We start from the raw sequence: 17,696 nt of genomic DNA on the forward strand, positions 1-17,696 counted from the left end.
GCTTTAATGAACGCTGGAGCCAAACAACACCTGGTTTTGATAAAATAACTTATTTGTATCAGAAACACCCATATGTGGAAACCCAACTTTCAGTCATTGTCGGTTTACCAGGTAAAACTTAATTCAAGAACACGATAAGTGCAACTTAGACCTTTATTTAAAGGCTGAATGTTTCCCTCGTAAGAGGTGTTAGGCTTGCTTGGTGGTATGATGGAGTTTGAACAATACAGCTCTGCACAGGTGGATTAAAATCTGGACTTTACATGCTACCACATGAACAAAGCCTTGCTCCAAACTGGTCATACTTGTCGGTTGTGGCATTTGGGAATTTACAGGTTATGGCTTTTCAGCTTATCTAAATAAAGCTATGCAAAGCAACCTAGTCCTGTGTGCAAACAAATCAATTGCTTCCTCCTATTAACTGGTTGCACAACCCTTAGTGGCAATGACTGACATCAAGAGGTGCTGACAATGAGAATAGATTAGAAATAACATTTGTTGCTCCTCAGTGGGGAAATTCAGGAGTAGCGACAGCAAAGTTAAAGGTAAATGGAAGCATGTAGATTCACACAAAGGTTAAAATATAAAAACAAAGATTTGAAAAAGAGACTGTAATAGTAAGAGCAAATATATAGCATAAGAAAAAGAAACTCAGATGGAAGTCTAATTTAAAAAATGTACATGTATATTTATGCATGAAAAACAGCAACAGGCTATTTTCGAGAAATACATTGTCCACTCTTCCTTATATAATTATTTTAAATCACTTGCTTTGGAAGGTTTTTAAACAGGAGCCCCTGTTAAAAGTTGATTAATAATTTACCAACGGGGGCCAAAGGTTATATATATATATATATATATATATATATATATATATATATATATATATATATATATATATATATATATATATATATATATATATATATATATATATATATATATATATATGCAACATTTTTGCAAGTCAATAAGATCTTTCTGACAGATTTTCCACAATTGGATCGTATTTAAGGGAATATCTCTGAAACTGATAATCAGCGTCTTTGCAATATGGGGAAAAAGGTGTAACCAGCTGCTGTTTAACCGCTGACTTGTATTATATGCACCCAGGAGAGCTGAAGGCCCAGAAAAAGGCAGATTGCATCGGAGAACATTGTGACTTATGCCTCTATGGGTTTAATGACCTCTTCCTTCCTCTCCTGCAGGCCTGCCCTTGGTCTCACACAAGCACCACCCACACTGATATTTACTGAACCTTGTGCTACAGTCGAATCAGATCTTTCACCTAAAATGATGCTCTAGTTGCTGGAAAATCCCTTTCAGATGTAACATCAACACATTCCTGGCCCTGAGCTTTGATCTGCCCTTCTGTACTTCAGCCCGTGTTCGGTAGTAAACACACACGCTTCCTGCACTCATGTGCTCTAAGAGATTCTCAAACTTTATCATCAAAACCTGTAGTCTAAATAATAAACCGTTTATGTTTAAATTCTCCAAAGATCTCCATATACAACCATAAAAAGAACCAAAGAACAAATGCTCGCTGTTTGGTGTTATACAGTCGTTGTCCAGAAGGTGGCGCCTTCAGAATGAGTGTTTTGATGAGCATGAAGGGATGAGCAGTTTAATGAGGATTGTGACCCACTAAAAACAGACATGTTGCTCATCCTGTGCTCAATCTTTATTTTGTTGGACCTGATGAGTTTCATCACCAGTCTGAGACACAACATCTCCACTGCGGTTCTGCCTGGAATAAAAAGATTAGGATAATTGGCTCCTAAACACAGCCTGCATGTTACGTTAAAAGATCTGGACCCATTACCCAGCCTGCATCTGTGTGTGACGATGAGGACAAGAGCCTGACTCATGTCTGTATGGACACCAAGAATAAGTCTGCTTCACTCCACTAAAGAGACAAAACACATGGTAATTAGTTATTATCAAGTACCAAACCAGACTTTACTATGTGCTCATCTAAAGTTGCCTGTTCTGTGTAATGTGTTTTCTTCACAGTGTTCATTCATTGTGAAACTTTTGGCAGACGGACAGCTATTTGCTGACTATTTATACCCTTTGATGTTTTCCACATTTTACATTTCAACCACACACTTCATTGTATTTAATTTGGATTTTATGACGCAGACCAACATCAAGTAGGACTTGATTGGGAAGTGGAAGGAAAAAGATGCATGCCTTTTGAATTATTTTTTAATACTGTGGTTTAATTTGGTTTTGAGGCAATACTGCAAATGGCAATTATAACTAGAAATCTTTTTGGGTAGCCCCCTACCAGATTTGCATATTTAGGATGAATGAGGATATTGAAAATTCTTGGAGAGTGTCTAAGAACATACATTTAAAAGTCTTGCCACAGTTTCTCAATTAGATTTAGGTCGGGGCTTTGACCGGGCCATTCTCTAACGCATAAATATGCTTTGATCTGAACCAGTCCTTGGCAGCTCTGGTTGTATATTTAAAGCTTCTGTGCTGCTAGAAGGTGAACCTCTGCCCCAATCTCATGCCTTCTACAGCTGAAACCAGTTTTCTTCCAGGATTGCCCTCTAATGCTCTTCTCCACCCACTGTGTCAGTAACTCTCACCAGCTTCCTTGACACTGCTGAAGAAAAGCAGCACGATGCTGCCACCTCCATGTCTTATATTATACATTATGTTCATGACAGTGTTATTTTTTGTAACACGTTATTTTGAATGCAGGTCAACAAGTTAAATTTTGTTCTCATGTAACCAGAGCCCTGTCTTCCACATGTTTACTGTGTTCGCTAAATGGCATAAGGTAAACTCCAAACAAGCCTTCCTATGATTTCTTTAAAAAAATTGCTTTCTTCTAGTCTTTCAAAAGCACAAATTTCTTGACTGTCTGAGCAACATTTGTCCTGTCAACAGATTCTCCTACCTGAGCTGTGGATTGCTTTAGCTCCTCCTGAGGTACAGGTGAGAACTCTCACCTGATTCTCTGATAAATTATGTACTTGCCTGTCAGTTTAGGTGGACGTCCTTGTCTTGGTAGGTCTGCACTTGGTCTATCCCCTCACCATGTCCAGATGTTGGATTCAAAGGAGCTCTGGAAGACGTTCAAAGCTCGGGATTTGGTTTTATACCCTAAAACTGATTTGAACTTCTCAACATCATCTTCCCTGCTCCGTCTGTTGTGTTCCTTGGTCTTCATGGGCTTGTTTGTCCACTAATCAAATCTATATTTTATATAGTGCCAATTCACAACAAATGTCATCTAAAGGCACTTTACACTCAATCCAATCAAATTATATACACTGGTCAACCTTTTTTTTTAAAGTAAACTCAGCAGATTGCATTGTGTCATTGACACCTGCATTGTGTCGTTGATTTTGATTTTGCAGCAATCCCTCATAGCGAGCATGCATGAAGAGACAGTGTAATGCTCTCAAACAATCCTCTGAGGCCAAAAATAGAACCGCTTGTTTTATACTGGGATTAAATTACACAAAGGTCAACTCGTTCACTCACCTCAACATGCCAAATGCTTGGGGTGCCTTTGAAGGCAGAAGGGTTCTGGCATATTTTCTAATGATACCAGGTAATTAACATTTGACCACTTGGGGCCACTAGTAGACAGTGTAAAGAGCTTTGAACCTTCATCCCCAGATGGTCAGACAATCATTACAAATCGAAAAGGGGGAAAAACCTTAAATGGTGACATTTTTTTTTTTTACGGTAGCACTTAAAATTTAGCATCAGATATGCAAAAAATGTACATTTTTATATAACTTTATATAAATAACAACTTCTTACCAGTAAAGCAAATAACACTGACCACTGACTTGATGTTTCACAAAAAGCTTAATCTCTTCATGTGGACTCTTCAAAAATATAAAACCAATACGACAGTGTACATGGTGAGATGAAAAGCTGGATGACAGCAGTTCCGCAGTAAGTATACCAGCAGCTTTATCCTGATATTGTAACCCTTTGTCAGTTGATAAACAGGTAATCCCTCATGGGAAAACACACAAAAGGCACAGGACCTTGGGTGGGGCGGCATCTTGACCGAGTTTTGCAAATCCACAACGACTTATTACCAGGAGTTTGCTATTCAAATTGAAATGCAAACTTTCATCAATGAGTTTAACCATAAAATCCATGGATGCAGGTGCAGAGGATGGCGAAGCAATGCCTGAATGGCTGCAGGGTCCTCTGCTGCTGGTCAAGATGTAAGCAGCCATGTTATGAATTTAGCCGGTTTGTGAGGTCTCCCCAAAAAAAATCCATTAGCAATCTATGAGTGCTTGCTGTTGTCCACCACACTGCAGATCAATTACATGAGTTTTAATGCACTTTTGCTGCAGGTTGGTAATTAAAATAATCTAACAATAATTTGATTTTACCTTAGATGTTAAGTACTTGTGCAACTAATATACCATATAAATCCAACTTTTGGTGCCATTTTATTAAAATGCTGGAGAAATTATTGTTTGTGTGGCTATAGAAAATACAGTTGAAACCAGATTTTTACATACACTGTATAACATACAGCAGATGTGAATTGGATCCATGTCAGAAACCTAAACCTTACATGTTTTATGGCAGTTAGGACCAAAATTATTTATGTTTGTCAAACGCTAGAACAATGTGTGTTTGTTTCGTCAAAATCAGAAGTTTAGAAGTATTTAATATTTGGTGCAGATGCTTCAGTAAGCATCAGCACAAGGATTTTTGCTTTGGTTCTAATGTTGATCCACACATTTCATACCAAAGCATCTGCTCTGGGACGCAGAACCCATCTACTTAAACTTAAATAAACTTATCTGTTTATTTATGTCAAACCTATTAACGTTCACATTCACCCACCATGAAATGTTTTCACTTTATTTGTCTGACAAGGAGGTAGGCAGAAGTAAATAGTTATATGACCCTACCCATTTTCTGTCATATATATATATATATATACATATATATATATATATATATATATATATATATATATATATATATATATATATATATATACATGTTTCTATATATAAAACAAATAATAGAAAAATTACAACACTGTTTGTTTTACAAGAAGAGACATAAGATATTTAAAGACAATTTTTATCAAACAATCCAAAATTATGTTTACCCAAATAATACAACTTATTTAAATTAGAAAAGTAGAACAAAACAATAGAAGGGATTATTTTATATATGCATATAATATGTGTATAATTATTTGAAGGGATACATGTGGCACATCCAGGTAGAAGGAAATTTTCCCTATGGATGATACATATTTGGGGAGGTCTACATTTCACTTTCTGGATTTCTTGAATGATTTCCATTGATTTATTTTTACATGATTTCACACAAGGCTGCAGTGTGTTTGAGGTTTTGTCTTAATACATCCACAAGTGTTCATCCATTTAATCTCTAATTAAATGTTCACCTGTCAGAAGCTTACAAAGCCTTGATATGATCATCTGGACTTTCCCAAATAGTTTAAAGGCATAGTTCTTTTGGTGTATGTAAACCTCTGACTTTGAAAAAGGTACAAGAAACATCTCTCGTTCATTGTTCTGCTCTTCAACAAATAGAAATAAAGTTAGTGTTCCAAAATGACCTAAAAGAGTTAAACTTCTGCTTTATCTGATATATCTGTCTGATTTACTGTCAGACTGGGGGAAATGGTTATGTGTCTTTCTAGAAAGTGTGTTTTTACATGCACCTTGTAATTTTTGCATTTTTATAAAGACTAAATTCAGAATTTACTTTAAGTAAATAGGTGGTTTTTGCACTGCCTGCTTTTTCAGGTCGTAGACTGATCACTTAAAGAGCAATGTCCATGATGCTTTTAAGTTTTCATTCATCCATTTAGCTAAAATCAAATAGATTTCACCAGTCTCCAGTCACCAGGTTAACACACTTTTCTTAGCAATAATGTCTTTGGGATTTGGGCAGACAGTAAAAATCAGGTTTGACCGGCTTGAAAGGAAACAAGGTTTATGCATCTTGTCAAATTGCATTGTAACACGACTGATTTAGAAAAGATGTCAGAACTAATGAATATATGAACTATAGTTTTCACAAACACAGAATACAATTACACAACCTTAAGTTCATGCCTTAGCAAGGCACACGTCCCCTAAATCAGCTTTCACACAAAGACATGTCATTAAAAGTAAAATAATAATAATTAAGAACGACAAAACAGGCAATTTAGCATACAAACAACTGCACACCGCTGCACACCAGATCTTCCTGTTTCTCATGCTTTTCTTGCTCAGGCTTTTATTTGTGTGGTTGCTGAGTGAAAGCCACCACAGGGGCAGAGAGACCCAGAATAGCTGAGGGTGGGGAAGGCAGGCGCGCTTGCATGTGGGCTGAAGTGTCTCTAAACCATCTGCTAGTCTGTGGAATGGAGGCTGCTTCCTCGTGCATGCCAGTGGTCGGAGTCAGGCCTACACACCCTCAACTATTTCTGTACTCCTCTGTGTAGCCACTCTCTAATTCTAACTTCTCTTATTTTTCTCGTACAGCTGCATTTAAAAGATGACAAATATCACAGAATATAACAGAACAAAAATTATTTAAAAAATAATAATCTGTGTTAGAAATGTAAACTTTGAGATGGAATTGCAGCAGAGAGGAAAGGGAAAGCACAGACGTATTCCACAAGGTAAACAGAGAAAAGTTGATTTTTTTAAAAAATAACTACACCCTTACTGCTTCTATTAAAATTAAAAGGGAATAAAATGCATGGCTTACATAACTGACCTTCAGCAACGCTGCTCTAAAAGCAGCACTTATGGTAGTTTGCTCTAAAGCATTCAGGTGGACATTAACACCCTACCAAGATGGAAACAGATCAACAGGGTCCTTAGGGACGCAACTCATATTGCCATCAATGTTGGAAGGGTTATAAGGCCTGTTTTTGGAAAATATGTATTTAAAGCAGCACCGTGTAAGTTTTGACCCAAGTATTTGCTTAATTTAAGATACATTAAATCATTGTTCCAGTCTAAGCACAGTACTTGGCGTGTATTATGCTCTGTACGGGCTGTCCTACTTAAAAAGTCGCCTATCTAACTTGAGGGGGTTAGATCCATTTCTGAATGGGTCATACTGCTGTACCAACAAAACAACACATGACACTTACCTGATCCGACATATTTTTTTGTTAGGTCTACGGGGTGAATGTCACCTTGTCTTCTCAAGCAACTCAATGACTTCTCAATCGGTCTGCTATCCAATTCCAAAACACAGAGGGAGACTGTTTTATTTTGCAACTGTGCAGTGTTGCCAGTGGCCTTCAGGGACGTCAAACCAAGAAGTTACAGGTCTAGCGCCCCTAGTGGCTACAAGTTACATGGTGCTGCTTTAAGAAAGCTGCCAATCTGACTAAGATGTTATTTCCTTCAAAATGTATTGCAATGCTCAGAGTTATGACTGTACAAACATTAGTGCCACTACACCGCTGTGCATCTACTAAGTTTCTGCCAGTATGAGCGGTCCTCCTGCACTTGAGCACCAGCATAGACACACCCATGGCCTCAAACTCTCAATGTCAGTCGGAGAACAAGGGTGTGAAAAGACCCCGAGCCTGCCACCTTCTGTACGTTGTACGTTGTTCTCAAGTGTATTTAAAACTGGGAAGGCCAAAAACTAGTGCACTCCATCCCCTCTACGGAAGGCAGCCAGCGCCCAACCCAGAACCCTCAGTGTATATATGAAGTTTAAAGCTGGAGGCAGAGGAAGACACAATCCAACCCCCACCTCCACTACCAAGCATTCATAAAATCAAAGTATTACAAAAAGGATGAACTTCTCCATGAACCTGCTTCTGCTTTTGCATGTACATTACCAAAATTCAAATCTATATTTCAAACCTCTCTGTTTTCCCCTATTCCTGTTTTATATGAGCTAAATGTCCTTTTGACAAAGGTTTTTATTCAACACTATGTCCATGTAACGTTGGTTTTGGCTACTGTGCTGTAATAGGGATGCAGGAACACTCACTTATTTCCTCTCTTATAAATACTTTAGAGCAGAGAAATGCCTAAATCTGATTAATGTTTTTTACATACCTCGAAACAAATTTAGGGAGGTTTTTATGGATATGAGAATAAACGCACCCTGTTGTGCCGTTAGTCGCAGCATCAGTCATCGGTGTTAACAATAACACCAACATTCCTGGGACGTTTTTGCTCTTGATCATCCAATTATGGTTAACTGATTATTTCAAACTCTGTGAATAAAAAGTGTTTCAGAGCAGGTTTAAAAAAAAACTATTACTTTTTGTTTTGGCATCTGATTGTTTAGGCGAGCTGGCCCGCTGGGAAATATAAATCCCAAACAACTAAATGGTCGACTGCTGGGGAATTCTGCAGCCGTACAGAGATATCCATTGTTACTCAAAGAGTCCAAGTTAACATCCGTCATCCTGAAGCCTTGCTCGCTGACTTAAATGCGCCGCGGTGAGAAACACAAAAGGCCGTATGAGTGAATTATTGCCTGTTTGTCCAGAAGCATTCCAGGCACCTGGTGAAGCACAAACTCAGCATCCAAGAATGTGTCTACTGGAAACTATATGAAGATCACATCCCTGCTAGATCTCAAATCTTTGCTGTCACCCCCTCTCTGATCCTCTCTTCCTCATTTCAGACTCACACTTAGTTCACTTTAATGGCCTGGACGCCTACCAACTGGATCTACTGTATTTCTCTAATGCATACAACAACAGCAACCCTCAGAGGCCCACTTTTTGGACTCCAGCTTGACCTGAATTGTCCTTTCTGTCAACCCCAATGCATTTCCTAGAAAACATGTGAAGTAATCCCAGCCGTCCAACCTCCAAGTCATGCCCAAGTCTTGCCCTCATCCCAGTTCAGATACCTCTGTCTGCAGCGGCGTCCGACGGATCGTCTCGGCTCCACCAAGTAAAGGGATAAGCAGGCCCAGATGGGGCAGGTCAGATATGCCTGTCTGCTTGATTTAGCCACTAGTCTAGGGACAAGAACCAAGGTAGTGTCCCCACCCCCAGCTCGTGTCAAATACTTACCACATGGGAGAGGTGTAGATCACTTTGATGATCGCTTTTGATCTTCTCTGCGTGGAGTCAGGATTTCCAGATGTGTCTGACCTGTTTAACGGTCCTCAGCTTCTAGGTGACACAGCTACTATGATTGGGGAGGTTTATTAACTGTGCAGTGAATCAAATCTAATGCTGCTCGTTAAGACCAAAACAACAGATTTACCCTATGTTAGCAACCCTTTCTGTGGCTTTGCTGTCTGGGTTACTGACTCTTAGGCCAGAAGGATGACCACTTGAAGCAGTTAAACATGATTTTTCACATTTTATCATAACAAAGCCCCATATACGTATTTTAATGTGATTTTATGAGATAGAGCAGCACAAAGGTGGGTATGATTATGAAGACTCAATTGGGAACAACATGTAACACGGGGGGGGGGAGGGGAATAAAAATGGATTGTAGGCAAAGGAATGTCACACGTCCACACAGAGAAAGCCTCTCTCAGCATCGGTACTCCTTACTGCACCCTTAGATCCTTCCATTCATTTCACTGTTCCTCCTTCTGGCTTCAGCACCATGGGGAGCAGAGCTTTCCCCAGCTCTATTCAATTCAATTCAATTTTATTTATATAGTGCCAATTCATGAAACATGTCATCTCAAGGCACTTTACAAAGTCAAATTCAATCAGATTATACAGATTGGGTCAGATTATACAGATTGGTCAAAACATTTCCTAAATAAGTGAACCCAGTTGATTGCATCAAAGTCCCGATAAGCAGCATTCACTCCTCCTGAAGAAGCGTAGAGTCACAGGGAGAGTCGTCTGCATTGTTGATGGCTTTGCAGCAATCCCTCATACTGAGAAAGCATGAAGCGACAGTGGAGAGTAAAACTCCCCATAAACGGGAAGGAAAACCTCCAGCAGAACCAGTCTCAGTATGAACGGTCATCTGCCTCGACCCACTGGGGGTTAGACCGACTGTTCTCATCCGTAATACCGACACCCTCTACCAGTTGAAGTCTAAACTCAAAATCCATCTGTTCAAAAGTACATACTCTCTATGTACGTTTGCCTGCTCACTGTAACTTTATTGTTTTTGTTTTATCTTTATTGCTCTGTGGTGTCCTTGAGTGTCGTGAAAGGCTCTTTTTAAAAATAAATGTATTATTATTATTATTATTGTTTTTGTTGATATATGTAGTTAAGAACTTGCAATTCACAGAAACTGTAAATAATACATTTACATTTGTACATTTTAGAAAATGTTTCTGGAACACACTTTCATAAAACCCTGTGGATTGGAAAAAATAAAATAAATTAAATAAAAAGTGATGCATCTGAATCTTTCTTTCTGCTGTTTTATATACCTGCAATCAGTAGACAAGGCAAGGCAAATTTACTTGTATTGCACATTTCAGTACAAGGATAATGGAACATGCTTTATATGATTAAAATATAGGAACATAAAAACAGAATAAAAGCAAATAAAAAAAGCAGTTGGAATAAAATGTAGAAAAACTTAAACAAAATGAAACATAGAGACTAGAAGCAAATATTAAAAACAGTTGGACTGCAAACTTAAACTAATGATGATTCAGTAAAACAGTTTAACTTGAACAGTCAAAGGCAATCCTAAACAAATGTGTTTTTAATTTTGATTTTAAAAAACTTTTACAGTTTTCTGGAAGTTTGTTCCAGATAAGTGGAGCATAGGAACTAAATGCTGCTTTTCCATTTTTAGTTCTGGTTCTGGTTCTGCAGAGCAGGCTGGAGCCAGAAGACCTTAACGGTCTGGAGAGATGATGCACTGACAACAAGTCTGTGATGTATTTAGGTGCTAAGCCATTCAGGGATTTATAGACTAACAGAAGTATTTTAAAGTCTGTTCTCTGAGATACAGGGAGCCAGTGTAAGGACTTTAGAACTGGGGTGATGTTCTCTACGTTCTTGGTCTTACTGAGGACACAGGCAGCAGCGTTCTGGATCAGCTGCAGCTGTCTACTCCACTTTTTAGGCAGACCTGTGAAAACACCGTTGCAGTAATCAATTCTACTAAAAATAAACGCATGGATTAGTTTTTCCAGATCCTGCTGAGACATCAGTCCTTTAATCCTAGAAATGTTCTTCAGGTGATAGAAAGCCGACCTTGTAACTGTCTTTAGATGCTTTTGGAGGTTCAGGTCTGAGTCCATCACTACACCCAGATTTCAGGCCTGATCAGTGGTCCTATCTGAAGCGACTGAAGCTGTGTGCTAACTTTTGATTGTGTGTCTATAGGTCCAAAAATGATTACTTCAATTAAATTTCAATTAAATTTTATTTATATAGCGCCAAATCATGAAACATGTCATCTCAAGGCACTTTACAAAGTCAAGTTCAATCATATTATACAGATTGGGTCAGATTATACAGATTGGTCAAAAATTTCCTATATAAGGAAACCAGTTGATTGCATCAAAGTCCCGACAAGCAGCATTCACTCCTGGGGAAGCGTAGAGCCACAGGGAGAGTCGTCTGCATTGTTGATGGTTTTGCAGCAATCCCTCATACTGAGCATGCATGAAGCGACAGTGGGAAGAAAAACTCCCCATTAACGGGAAGAAAAAACCTCAGGCAGAACCGGGCTCAGTGTGAACGGTCATCTGCCTCGACCGACTGGGGGTTAGAGAAGACAGAGCAGAGACACAACAAGAGACAAAAAAGCACAGAAGCACACATTGATCTAGTAATCTGTTCTACATTAGATGGTAGTAGCGGGTGAGCCGTCTTCTCTGGATGATGTCACAGTTAACAGAACGCCAGACCAGGTGTACCTACTATGAAGAAAAAAGAGAGAGAACAAAAAGTTAAAAGCTGAAATGACAACACGTAATGCATAATTGAAGAACAGTAGAACTCTATAGAGTGAGAAAATTAGATCCTGATATACTCCAGTAGCCTAAGCCTATAGCAGCATAATTATAAAGGTAGCTCAGAGTAACATGAGCCACTCTAGTTATAAGTTTTGTCAAAAAGGAAAGTTTAAAGCCTAGTCTTAAAAGTAGATAGGGTGTCTGCCTCACGGACCAAAACTGGGAGTTGGTTCCACAGGAGAGGAGCCTGATAGCTAAAGGATCTGCCTCCCATTCTACTTTTAGAGACTCTAGGAACCACCAGCAGACCTGCGGTCTGAGAGCGAAGTGCTCTGTTAGGAACATATGGGGTAATCAGAGCTCTGATATATGATGGAGCTTGATTATTAAGGGCTTTATACGTTAGAAGAAGAATTTTAAATTCTATTCTTGATTTAACAGGAAGCCAATGAAGGGAAGCTAAAATTGGAGAAATATGATCCCTCTTGTTGATTTTCATCAGAACTCTTGCTGCAGCATTTTGGATCAGCTGAAGGCTTTGAACTGCATTTTGTGGACTTCCTGATAGTAAAGAATTACAATAGTTCAGCCTTGAAGTAACAAATGCATGGACTAGTTTTTCAGCATCACTCCTGGACAGAATGTTTCTAATTTTGGCGATATTCCGGAGGTGAAAAAAGGAAACTCTGGAAACCTGTTTAATATAGGATTTAAATTACATGTCTTGGTCAAAAATAACACCAAGATTTTTTACTTTATTACCAGAGGCCAAGTTAATGCCACCCAGATTAAGTGATTGGTTAAGAAGTTTATTTTTTGAGGACTCTGGCCCAAAGATTACAACTTCTGTCTTGTCAGAATTTAGATGCAGGAAATTTAAAGTCATCCAGCATTTGATGTCATCAAGACATGACTGCAGTCGAAGTAATTGATTGGATTCATCAGGATTTATGGATAAATATAGCTGAGTATCATCAGCATAACAGTGGAAATTAATCCCATGCTGTCTGATAATTTTGCCGATCGGAAGCATATATATGGTAAAGAGAATTGGTCCAAGGACTGAACCCTGTGGTACTCCACAGGTGACCCTAGAGTTTGAAGTTTTATGATTAACATGAACAAACTGGAATCTGTCTGACAGATAAGATTTAAACCAGCCTAATGCTTTCCCCTTAATCCCTACAGTATGTTCAAGCCTTTGTAGGAGAATATTGTGATCAACTGTATCAAATGCAGCACTGAGATCTAACAGGACAAGTATAGACACAAGTTCATTAATTTAGGCCATGAGAAAATCATTAGTGACCTTCACCAGAGCTTCCATTTTGTTTTTATTCAGTAATTAAACTTCGAAGAAATTCCCTATTATCTTCAGATATCGGCTTCACTGCATTGAGGTAATGTAGCTACAATAGTCTGTGGTTGAATAGTTACAAAACTTCAGGGGTACTCGACTTCACGACATGACAGAACAGTGCAGTAAAGAAATTTACTTTAATTACATTTGCATTGTCCTAGCTTTCGTCCATATGAAGGAAATCACCGGAAAACTGTTGTTCACTAACTGACTGGCCAGGAAAGGTAGTCGATTCAGAGTTTTTTTTTTTTATTGGATACTCAACTGGGAGAAAATATATTACAATGCACTGATGAACTGATATTTTTACCCACCCCTAAAAAAAACATAGCAGCTTTATTCTCCAGTTTCTCCTGCTGAAAACAACCAAAAAAATTATATCAGCTCAAGTCTAAAAAGAGATGATATCTGTTGTTTCATGTGTGTCTGGATTCAGAAACCAAACAAAGAACTCCTTCCACTTGTTAAAACGTTATAATTTTACATTTTACTGAATTTACAGTCTTTATTGTTGGCAGCAACAAGGAGGGAAAAAATAGCAAATTATTGTTGAGCTGACCAGTTGTTTTATACAAAAATGTTGAGAAATAAGCAAATTCAACAGAGCCAGGACATGAAATATGAAGAAAAATAAGTTCTGGCAGTCTCTAACTATTGATTTCTGTGCAGTTTAGACATAAAACAACAAGGGAAAGAAAAATAAATCTGATGAGCATTCAAAAACCAAACTCAATGAACATTCAGTGGATTCTGTCTATTTGGGTTTACAGAACTCAGCAGAACCTCTTACACTAACCCAAACTCCAGCGTGTAGCGGCTGAGTGAAGGTGGTCTGGACTCTGTGGAGGAGAGTCATGGTTTTAGAGATGCTGTAGAAGGACAGAATACCTGCTCTGTGATCCAGGTACACTCCTACTCTGGAGGAAACTGGACCTGAGACTGATGTCCGGATGTCGTTGCGAACAAACTCATAACCTTTTTGGTAACAATTTAATGCCCAAGATTTGTCATTAAATCCAAATCCACATTCCTCGCCTCCTCCTGCTCTGCTGATATTCTTGTATGCGACTGCTATATAAACTCCGCCTCTCCACTCCACCTCCCAGTAACAACGTCCAGTCAGACTCTCTCCACTAAGAACCTGAGGCCAACCAGTGAACCTGTCTGGATGATTAGAATAAGACTGAGGTTCATTCATCCTTGTGACCTTCTTGTTCCCCTCTGATAGTACTAGATAATTGTATGCTGTGTTTGGATCCAGTGTGATTTCACATGAATATTTCAGGAATCCAGCTCTGCTCTTTGGTTTTGGTTCTGACAGTGAAACGTCCACCTCAGTGAGTCTCACTGAGATATTTGTCCATGCGTCTCTCAGGATGTCCTGTAGTTGATCTCTGAGCTCTGACACAGCTGCTGTCACATCCTCAAAGTAGGTCAGAGGACGGATCTTGATGCTGGATGAGTGTGTAGACTCACTGAGTACTGACAGTGAGGGGTAGTTGTTGAGAAACTGGTTGTGATCCTCTGTGTGTGAGAGCTGCTTCAGCTCAGCGTCTTTCCTCTTCAGCTCAATGATCTCCTGCTCTAGCTTCTCCTGAAGCTCTTTGACTCGACTCCCTTCAGTTTCCTGCTGGGATCTGATCTGCTGCTTCACATCAGAGCTTCTTTTCTTGATGAGACGGATCAGCTCATTGAAGATCTTCTCACTGTCCTCCACTGTTTTATCAGCAGAGAGGTTGATGGCCTCCAGCTCCTGTTGAAGCAGCTTCACATCTTTCTCTCTGTCCTGGATTCTCTGCTGGATGTTTTCCCGTCTCACCTGGAGCTCTCTCTGCCGCTCCGTCCTTTCTGCTGCAGCTGAGACTGTGTCGTGGCCTTTGTGGTCATCCACACAGCAGACACTACAGATACACTTCTGATCAGTACGACAGAACACCTTCATCACCTCATCATGACGAGAGCAGATGTTCTCCTGGAGGTTCTTGGAGGGCTCCACCAGCTTGTGTTTCTTTAGTGGAGCTGAATCATGAGGCTGAAGGTGTTTCTCACAGTAGGAGGCCAGACAGACTAAACAGGACTTGATGGCTTTCAGTTTTCTTCCAGTGCAGACATCACAGGCCACATCTTCAGGTCCAGCATAGCAGTGATCAGCAGGAGCAGCTTGGAGTCCAGTTTTCTTCAGCTGCTCCACTAAAACTGCTAACATGGTGTTTTTCTTCAGAGCAGGCCTCGGTGTGAAGGACTCCCTGCACTGAGGGCAGCTGTGGATTCCTCTCTGGTCCTCTCCATCCCAGTGTGCTTTAATACACTTCATGCAGTAGCTGTGTCCACAGGGAATAGTCACCGGAACCTTCAGTAGATCCAGACAGATCGAGCAGGAGAAGGTTTCCCGGTTCAGCTGATTCTGCTCCATTTCAGAGTGACTGTGTGAGTTTAACTTCCTATAAACAGAAAGAGGTTTGAGCTCTGATCTACGGATGACATGTCAGAGCAGCAGCCAATCAGCTTTCAGCTTCAGCAGACATTAGCTCCACCCAGCTTCAAGGTGTATTGGAGAGCAGGAAGAAGAAGGAGAGTAATAAAGTTTTTACAGCCTGCAAAATAAAGAGCAGAGCTGTAAATCTAGCCTTTGACCTCTATGTTTATAAGAAACAGTGTCTATTTATTGATTTGGAAAAGTTTTCTGCACCATATGTCAAGGAGTTCTCCTTAAAATATAGATGTCTTGGTGTTGTTGAGATTTTCCAATAGGATATTTTAAGAGTGATAAAATGTATGTGCAAGGAGAGCATGTTTTGATGACCAAAGGAGAAAAGAAAAGATCTTATCTGCTTTAATGTCACATGAGACACTCCTCATGTTTTCGCACTTTGAACAACAGCCGGCTCTCATGTAGAACTTATCCTCAGTTTGAAAACATTTAAAATAACATTATTCCCCCAGTTTAGTATCACTTATTTTAAGATCTGTGTCTTTATTATCAAGGAACCTGGGGGAAAATTAATAAAAGTAATGATTTGGTTGAATTTAAAATGATTTTAGAGGTTTTCAGTTTGGTTCGGTTCTAGTTAAAAACTCTCTTGGTTTCCTTAAATACTGAAACAGAGATCGGTGATGTTATCAAAGTCAGAATTTAATATCTTGTCATAACAAAGAGAACAGCATGGGACACATCTCAGAGAGGGTCAGGTCTGCTCAGTTCTAACAGACAAAACTACTCACTCCCTTATTTACCAGTGTCATTTATGCGAGATGTTATAACAAAGTTTCTCACCTTGAAACACAGCTACACAGGACTATGTCTGGAGGAACCCAGCCAGGAAGTAGCATGCCAGGTAATATGATGAAACCCGGGGCTGGACTCAGCTGACCAGAAGCCACAGTCTGTAGGCTGCAACAAGGACCTTGGAGACTGGAACCAGAAGTTGGGCTTGGAGAATCACAACTCTGAATTCCTGGAGGTTAGAATCAGGAGTCTTCAACTAGAAGCTTCATTCTGCAGGCTGGAACCAGGACCTTGACTCTGGAGATTGGAACCTGGAGCTCAAAAACTGGAACCCTGCAGGCGGGAACCAGGACCTTGGAAACTGGAACCAGGCGTTCTTGCCCCCCAAGAGCTGTAACCATGAAGACTGGACTTGTGCGGGTTGGAATCAGGGTCTGGAGACTGGAACCCACAGTCTGCTGGCTAAAACCCTGACCATGGGGCTCTGTTGGATGGCAGCCGTCTAGACCACTGGAAATCAAGGAGGAACTCTGAGGATCTCAGCAAATTTAGGAGTTCTGAAGACTTCAGTACTCTGAGGAGTCCTAAAGGCCTGGGGTAAGGGGAGCTCAGATGCCCTAGGTCCACTGAAGAACCATTACAATCTGATAACATCAAGGAGCTGGAGATGTGGGACCATTGTGGCGCTCCAGAGACCTTGGACAGCCATGGTGCTCTGGAGAAGTCTATAGACCACAGTGAAGCTCTGGAGAACACTGGAGATCACAGTGGAACTCAAACAGGAAGCCACCCAGGAACCCAAGGAGGAGCTCAGAGCTACAAGGCATGTCCACACGGACACACTAACTGAGTAGGGGATGTAGATGATAGTGCGTTGGGGCTCAGAGGCGACAAGGACCTTGCTCTGGGGCTCTCTGGTGGCACAGAGCAGGTGGTTGTGACAGCAGCTGTGGGGAACTCTTTAGCTGCTGTTGACCTGGGAAGATTCACTGCAGCTACTGACGTGGGAAGCTCTGCTCTTGGGGATGTCAAGAAAGGAGAGGTGCAACCAACTTGAACCAGTGTGGAGGTAATGACATTGACGACATTTACGGCGTGAGAATGAAGCAGAGACGGGCAGGCATGAAACATCAGCCGGTTCCTTGGAAGCTGTGACTGGAGCAGAAGCGATCCGCTGACGTTGCTTTCTACAATGGGCAGAGGACAAAGCAGTGGTTGGCAGGCAAGTACTGTCAGCTGGACCCT

At 40.2% G+C, this 17,696-nt stretch overlaps 1 protein-coding gene across 1 annotated transcript; it reads right to left on the bottom strand.

Moving 5' to 3' along the window:
• Window positions 1–13,426: 13,426 nt before the first annotated feature.
• On the bottom strand, window positions 13,427–15,638 carry LOC105926176 (tripartite motif-containing protein 16-like). Its single transcript, XM_012862392.3, has one exon. The coding sequence runs from the start codon at window positions 15,636–15,638 to the stop codon at window positions 13,980–13,982; it is 1,659 nt and encodes a 552-aa protein (XP_012717846.2). The 3' UTR covers window positions 13,427–13,979.
• Window positions 15,639–17,696: the final 2,058 nt, after the last annotated feature.

The sequence above is a fragment of the Fundulus heteroclitus genome, chromosome 22, assembly GCF_011125445.2.
Source record: "Fundulus heteroclitus isolate FHET01 chromosome 22, MU-UCD_Fhet_4.1, whole genome shotgun sequence".
NCBI lineage: Eukaryota > Metazoa > Chordata > Actinopteri > Cyprinodontiformes > Fundulidae > Fundulus > Fundulus heteroclitus.